General features: G+C 42.3%; 1 protein-coding gene across 1 annotated transcript; it reads left to right on the forward strand.

Moving 5' to 3' along the window:
- The first annotated feature begins 413 nt into the window (after nucleotides 1–413).
- Nucleotides 414–5283, forward strand: dlb (deltaB). The gene is made up of 7 exons (XM_075487257.1): nucleotides 414–667; nucleotides 756–995; nucleotides 1155–1212; nucleotides 1319–1576; nucleotides 2542–2903; nucleotides 3229–3445; nucleotides 3657–5283. Exons 1-7 carry the CDS (start codon nucleotides 617–619, stop codon nucleotides 4373–4375), a joined length of 1905 nt encoding a protein of 634 aa, XP_075343372.1. The 5' UTR covers nucleotides 414–616; the 3' UTR covers nucleotides 4376–5283.
- The last annotated feature ends 2600 nt before the right edge of the window (nucleotides 5284–7883 follow it).

Below are 7883 nucleotides of genomic sequence, written 5' to 3' on the forward strand. Positions count from 1 at the left end.
GGCATGCTCATACATTGACAAACTGAATACTGATAAATCTCTTTGTTTATTGTTGTTTGCAAAATGAAACCTCACGCAATCAGATGAAACATTTTTAGCCCCTCAAACTTTGACAACTTATTGTTGAACCCTCGTGAAAATGAAAAACTTCAAGCCTTTGAGACGAACCAGCGCATTATCGCACTTTTACTGGTTAACAATCATACAGTAGTGCAAAGCATATCTGCCTTACGCCAACAGCTCATGCATATCCCTAAGAATTTGGTCCAGATGTAATGTGGGTTGTCTAAATCCCCACGCTGCGCTCGCGTGTCAGGCTGCTCCCCTGAGGTCTCTTGAAGCTCCACCTCTCTGCCTGTGACGCGCGGCACGAGTGGGTATAAAAGTAAACTGAGCCTTTACGCACCAGAACCAAAACAAGTAAGTACCGGCAAACTAAGAGTACCAAGAAGAAGACTACTAGGAGGATTCAGGAGACTCCAAAAGGATAACGATATTCAGAGTTTTTAAATATTTTCAAGAGATTTTTTCCTGAGTCGTCTTTTATTTTTGGAATATCATTGCGCACGACGAATGAGGACATCCACTTCGAAAGGAACGCAAACCTCAAAAAGAAATGGCACATCTACACTTGAGATACCTCTTGGCTCTGACCTTGGTGCACGTTGTGAGTTGGCTTCTGTTTGCGCCTAAACAACATTCCCAGTATGTTTTTGCGCACCTGATGTATGATCATCACTTTTCTGTCCCTGCAGGTTTTGTCCTCCGGCGTGTTTGAGCTGAAGATTCATTCATTCCACACGGCGCAACGGATCTGCAGAAGACACAGAGACTGTCATATATTTTTCAGAATTTGCCTAAAACACGCAGAAGATGTGATCTCAGCGGAGCCTCCCTGCACCTTTGGCACCGGACACACTAACGTTATCAGGGCAGATCACACGTCGATCTCAAGCAGTGCTCCCATCAGGGTGCCTTTCCACTTCAAATGGCCGGTAAATGGGAACTTGAAGTAGCTTATTACAAGATATAGTAGAGGAAGTCAGTCGTTGTTTAATTTGTTTATGGCAGACAAGTGCATAAAATACCAGCATGACTCCCCAAATTGGTAAAACTGGATTTGCGAACTTCTGAACGCTTTTTTTCTGTTCCAGGGGACATTTTCGTTGATTATTGAAGCCTGGAATGCAGAATCTCCGACTGAGTACACAGGTAGGTTGTTTGAAAGCAGTTTGAGCCATGAGTGAATGAAACAATGGATGAAATGCGCAAATGTATTTTGAGATATTTTGATCCTAAACTTCCATCTCCTTTGCAGACAACCAAAACAACCTTGTGAGTCGCTTGGCGACCAGGAGGAGACTTGCCATCGGCGAAGACTGGTCGCAGGACGTGCACTTCGGCGAGCAGAGCGAGCTGCGCTACTCCTACCACGTCTTCTGCGACGAGTACTACTTTGGAGACGGCTGCGCTGACTACTGCAGGCCGAGGGACGACACGCTGGGCCACTACACCTGCGATGAGGAGGGCAACCGCATCTGTCTGCAGGGCTGGAAAGGAAACTACTGTTCTGAGCGTGAGTGTACAGTACTGCTGAAGGGCCCTTGTGCAAGGAACTCATGTACCACACATGTACATCACAGATTTTAAGTACACTGATGGGCTTCCAGCAAATCTGTAGTAAATGTGTATCTGCTTCTTATAAGTAGTCAAAATCCTTTTAAAAAAAAGGTTAAATGACAAATAATAATAACATGGGATGAGGAAAACAAATCGTCAATTGTATTAAATATGACATATAAAAGTGAAGAATAAGCACAGAATCAAATACTGAACATAAAAATGATTAGAAATATACCAAATAAAAAACACTTATCTAAGGAGGTCCCTTGAGTGTAAAGTTGTCTTTGACAGAGACTCCATAAACAGATATCTGATAAAGTAAAGAAACCGATGGAATGTATAGAGTGGAGACATACTGTACTCTAAGTAACAAAACAGCAGCTTAAATGAACACAAAAATTTTCAGGGAAACCTTTTCATGTCTCATTACCTAAATTATCTGACTGAAGATTTGAAAAGGTGTAGATGAGTGTTTTAATGTCACTACTCAGCTTGTTGTTGATGTTTAATCTTCTGGAGGAGTGTTTTCAGAGCCTACAGAGTATTTCTTTTATCTGAGGGATGTCCTGTGGGATTGTGTTTGAGTCTTTTGCAAGACAGTCTGGTGTTCCATCTGCCTTTTGTTCTGTTACAATAAGAGAAAGAGCTGTGGCCCCCTTTTAGACTCACACATTTTTCAAGGTGATCTGGGTGGGTTTGAGTGTGTGACAGAGAGAGAGAGAGTGTGTGTAATGGAAATGAGATAAAAGAAAGCATTTTTCTTCAGCAGAGTGCCTACCAGCTGCTTGGCTTAATACTTAACCAACAGTGGAGTCTGGGACAGGGCTGGGTTCAGACAGGGGGCCCCGTACATGTGTGTGTGTGTTTGAATGAGAAGTCGTACCCATTGTAATCACACACCCTCCCTTTCCTCCCCAGCCATCTGCTCGGCGGACTGCAGTGAGAAGCATGGCTACTGCGAGGCCCCAGGGGGCTGTACGTGTCGTATGGGCTGGCAGGGCCCCTCTTGTAATGAATGCGTCCGCTACCCAGGCTGCCTCCACGGGACGTGCAGCCAGCCGTGGCAGTGCAACTGTCAGGAAGGCTGGGGGGGCCTCTTCTGCGACCAGGACCTCAACTACTGTACGAACCACAAGCCATGCGCCAACGGGGCAACCTGCACCAACACAGGGCAAGGCAGCTACACCTGCACGTGCCGGCCCGGCTTCGGAGGCACCAACTGCGAGCTGGAAACCAACGAGTGTGACAGCAACCCCTGCAAGAATGGCGGCAGCTGCAATGTGAGTGGTGATCACGCACTGGGAAGTTTTTAGTGTCCTAACCGCAGAGGTTGAGGAAAAAGAAAACAAAATTCATTCATAAACTATAAACAAGATGCACACCAACAGACTTTTTAAGAGTAACTATACATTGTAAATAAACTCACAAAAGCAATAAAATGTAGGTTGAAAATTCAAGTTGCACTTGCGGAAATGGAATTGGAAAAAGTGTGTTGAACCCTGGAATTTTACTCAATGCACATACTAAAAATCACATTTCCTGCCAAACTGTACACAGTTCCTATATCTTTCCTCCTGGACCTGAAGGCTTTTCTTCCTCCCGCAGGACCTGGAGAACGATTACTCATGCACCTGCCCGCAGGGGTTCTATGGTAAGAACTGCGAGATCATTGCCATGACTTGCGCAGATGGTCCCTGCTTCAACGGCGGAACCTGCGTGGAGACGCCGACCGGAGGCTACACCTGCCGCTGCCCTCCCAGCTACACTGGCTCCAACTGCGAGAAGAAGCTGGACCGCTGCAGTAATAAGCCCTGTATGAACGGTGAGTGGACAAAAGAGGCCTGTCCTCTGGTGACACCTTGTGGTTAAAGTGCAAATCAGCAGTGCGAGGGCTTTTCTTTAGTGAGTAGGTGTTTGTGTTTGCACCCCAGCATGATTGCAGGATATCATCCAATTAGCACTCCTTCTTTTAAAAAAAGATTGGACACCTTTTATCTCTTGGATGCTGAGCTGAGTATTTCTCCCTTCTGCAGGTGGTGAGTGTCTGGACCTCGGCCAGAGTATCTTGTGCCGCTGTCAGGCAGGTTTCACTGGTGCCAATTGCCAGGACAACATCGATGATTGCGCTTCCAGTCCTTGCCAGAATGCTGGAACCTGCCAAGATGGTGTGAATGATTACACCTGCTCCTGCACCCTTGGGTACACTGGCAAGAACTGCAGTGTGCGCTCAGATGCCTGCGGTGCCCGACCCTGCCAGAATGGTGGCACTTGCTTCACCCACTTCACTGGACCTGTATGCCAGTGCCCCAAGGGCTTTATGGGTCCAAGCTGCGAGTTCACACTTCAGCCCAGTTTCAAGCCTGCTTTGCGCCAGGCCTCGTCTCAGCCTTCCTCCACCACCCTCACCATTTCCTGCCTTCTGGCTGTCCTGGTGCTGGTTCTGGTAGCAGCCATCTTTTTCCTGAGGAGGAGAAGGAGAATGGAGGGAAGAAAGCAGCTGAATGATAGTGCAGTTTACAACGACCTGGAGACGGTCAACAACCTGGGAGGAAGCGAGAGAGAAGCTTTCCTCAGTCCCAACGGGCTGTTCAAGATCAGCAACAGCACGGCTCGCCTCAGCCTCTCCCTCTGTCCCGATGGCAGGTCCGGATACAGGCACAGCCCCGTGGAGAGCAGCCTGGCCAGAGCCGAGCGTCAGGACTTCATGTGGAGGGACGAAGCGGTGCTGGGCTCAGGAGCAGCACTGAGATGAAACAGGAAGAAAAAACATAAATATTCAAACAGGGGAAGAAACATTTTAGCACTTGTTGCTCCTCTCTCCTGATACAGAGTTAAAAGAGGAGCAAACACATAAACCCGTAGAAATGTCAATGTAAAAAGCTAAGTTCTGACAAATGAACTATTCTGATGAAGATGATTTACGAAGATTTTTGAAAAAGTTTTAGGGGGCTATGCTCTTTCATGTTTAAGACCCAAAGAGACTAATAACATGACCCACTGTTAATAGGACCTAAAACACTAACCAAATACAGGAAGAGACACGATACTCAGATCACCTATCGCCCCAAAATGGACCCATAAATATGTTTATTGGGGTTTTCTCTTACATATATTCACTTTATTTCTTTTTTAAACGCAGACGTTTTGTTTTGCTTTTCAATCTTCCTTTGGCCATTATTTCCTTATTGTGCGTACCATCATTTTTTTATTCTTTATATTATTTATTTATTTGAAAACTTGTGTTTAAGGCTTCACTTTGACTGTCACAGATGTAGATATACATATTTATTTGATGCTGAATGAGGACCGATGCTTGATGTTGTATCTGGATGTATAATGGGCTGTGTGAAATATCCCAAAGATTTATTGTGTGGGGATATAAGAAAAATGTACTTTATCACACAAAGTCAGCCGTTACTGTAACTGATATATATATACACATATATATGTGTGTATATGTGTATGTATATATATATATATATATATATATATATATATCTACATATATACACATATATATGTATATGATTTATGACTGATCACGTTGCCCTCTGCCATTTTATGTTCATGCCAAAGTTTGAGTTATGTTGCATATTTTCATTCATATTATTTAAGCTCATCTTGTTGTGGTTGTGATGTGGAATAAAAGTTTCGCTTTGATGTGATTCTGGATTTAAGTGTCTGCTCCACAGGCTTGAACCCTGTGCTCATAACAGTTATATTTTGAATGGCTAAGGTCATATTCACTCGGCTTATTTGGTTAAAGAGTTCTTGTAATTACTTATGAGTTTAGAGCTTAGATATAACAGTTTACCAAATATATTCAATTTATAATGACACCAAACTGAGAAGAGCAGTAAAAAATTTAATTTGGGAAGCTGGAGATGAATGATATATTCCACTTTTGCCTTAATAAACCGTGACAATCAATTTAATTTGTAAATAGATACACTTACAGACTGTAGAAGATTGCTGAAAATTATATTTGATGTCTCTTTGGGGCATCTATTATGAAGAGAGATAGAAAAAAAAAAGATTCCTAAAAGTGACTGTCATTGCCTTGATGCGAGATTTGCACACAATCGTCATCTTAACCAGTTTAACGAGGTGGACCCTTGGAAAGGTTTTCAGTTTATGGAAAAAGTATCAACTACTGTAGTAAATCCATAGGAATTAATCAGGATTAATGTTGTCAGTATTCAATTTGAGGTCGTATAATAACATTTATTCCACACTCACAAAAAAAACAAAAACACTTCTGCAGGCAGGCCGTCCGGATGGCTGCAGGACAAACAGGCTGTGGCTGAAAGTGTGTTTTGTTTTTTTCCGTAACCTCGGTGCTCTGTGTAGACCCAGTTTTGGTCTTATTGTATTGGGCTTTTTGTGCTATGAGGAAGGATCCTACCTGTGTGAAGTGACCCAAAAGGATGAGAGCAGCACCAATGATAAGAGTTGTTTAAATTTCTTAAATTCTGAGGAAAGGTGCTTCGGTGCTTCTTTTATCTTGCTTAACACAGGAAACACTGGACAGATGATCTCATCCAACAATTCTTTGCAGCCACAAATTTCCAAGCAATGCTCAGTCATATTCATCCAGTCATACTGATTTATGTAGATGGATATGAGAACAGGATGGTAAGTGTGAGTAGCCTATGACAATGATGTTTTTCACTTTTGTGCCTTCCTCCCCACGATAATTTCATATCTTATTATACACACAAGATAAAGCCTCCATCATAAAACATTCGATGGAACATATATAAAGAACTTTTTGTAGGTTGTCTATTTTGTTTTTGACTATTTGACCAAACTTTGCATGATGCTTTCCCCCGCACACCTGAATTCACTTTGCTAATGATCCCACCTGCACTATGTCACTCATATTCTCTCAGTATATAAACTCCTGGGTTTCACATGTCATCTTTCAGATCCTCATCTTTGTTTTACTATGTATTCATGTGTGTTATGGTCTGCTGATATTCATGTTTATGTATTTTTGCCAAGCTCTTGATTTGGATTCCCTGCCTCTTTTGTTTTATCCAATAGTTTATTTTCCTTTACCTGTCAGCTTTTGGCACCTGAGTCTGCTTTTGTGTCCTCTCCCCCACCACAACCCTGTGACATATATGGCATTAACTGGTCGACTAAAGAAAGAGATGCAAGAAGAGCTCTGAAAGCTCTTGTAAAATTAAATGCTGCGATTACATGGGACTTTCCTGGAGAGGAAGACTAAGAGTTATCAGCTTCAAACAACAATTAGCAAGCAGCCAGATAAAGCCTAAGTGGATGTTTCCCAGCAGTCTCCAGAGAAGGATGTGTGTTTTCAAGCTGACAAATGTGTACATTACATTCTGCCTCCTGTAACAAAAAATGTCAACACCCTAATGAATTTTTAAAAGTCTGCTGATGGTTTACAAATCCCAGAACGGTTTAGGCCCAAAATACATCTGTGATATGTTCAGAGAATATAAACCTAGCAGAGCTCATAGATCCAAGGACTCGGGTCAGCTGGTCCAGTCCAGAGTCCAGACTAAACATGGAGAAGCAGCTTTTAGCTGTTATTCTGCAAACAAGTGGAACAAACTGCCAGTGGAGATTAAACTTTCACCAAATGTAGACATCTTTAAATCCAGGTTAAAAACTTTTTTTTTCTCATGTGTCTATGCATGAAATCTGCATGATATCTTTTAATTTATCTGGACTGTTGCTTGTTTTTAAATTCATTTAAATTATTTTATTTGTTTCTCTTTATATTCTTTTATGTATTTTTAATGCTTCTTCCACTCCCTGCTGCAATGCTTTTATTTTATGTGAAGCACTTTGAACTGTTCTGTACATGAAATGTGCTATATAAATACATTTGATTTGATTTGATTTAGTTTTTAGGGCTCAAAGGCCACTAATGATGTGAACCTGTTTATCCACGTCTGAGAGCACCTGTTTGCCGACATATCTATCAACCAGATTGAGCCTCCCACATGATCAACCCAAGTGACGCAACTAAACAGCAGCCGCTTCAGAAACTTTTTTTGTTGTTGTTACTTTTGGACTTTTCACATCCTGAAGATCTCTGTAACTCACTTTTCAGAGCCGGACAGTTCGGTCGCAAGTTGTCACAGACGCGATAGAGTGACTTCAATTTTAAAATGTTTGTAAAATAAGTTCTAACATCCAGAAATATGGCTCGTAAATAAACACACCCGATAGGACAGGGAGAAAAAAAAAACAAAAAAAAAAACTACTCGTTTGTGCCGTCGTCG

The sequence above is a fragment of the Odontesthes bonariensis genome, chromosome 16 (assembly GCF_027942865.1).
Source record: "Odontesthes bonariensis isolate fOdoBon6 chromosome 16, fOdoBon6.hap1, whole genome shotgun sequence".
In the NCBI taxonomy this organism is placed as follows: Eukaryota; Metazoa; Chordata; class Actinopteri; order Atheriniformes; family Atherinopsidae; genus Odontesthes; species Odontesthes bonariensis.

Coding starts and splice junctions, on each gene's coding strand:
- dlb (XM_075487257.1), top strand. CDS start 617: ATGGCACATCTACACTTGAGATACCTCTTGGCTCTGACCTTGGTGCAC. Junction 668..755: donor CTCTGACCTTGGTGCACGTT/GTGAGTTGGCTT, acceptor CTGTCCCTGCAG/GTTTTGTCCTCCGGCGTGTT. Junction 2,904..3,228: donor AGAATGGCGGCAGCTGCAAT/GTGAGTGGTGAT, acceptor TTCCTCCCGCAG/GACCTGGAGAACGATTACTC.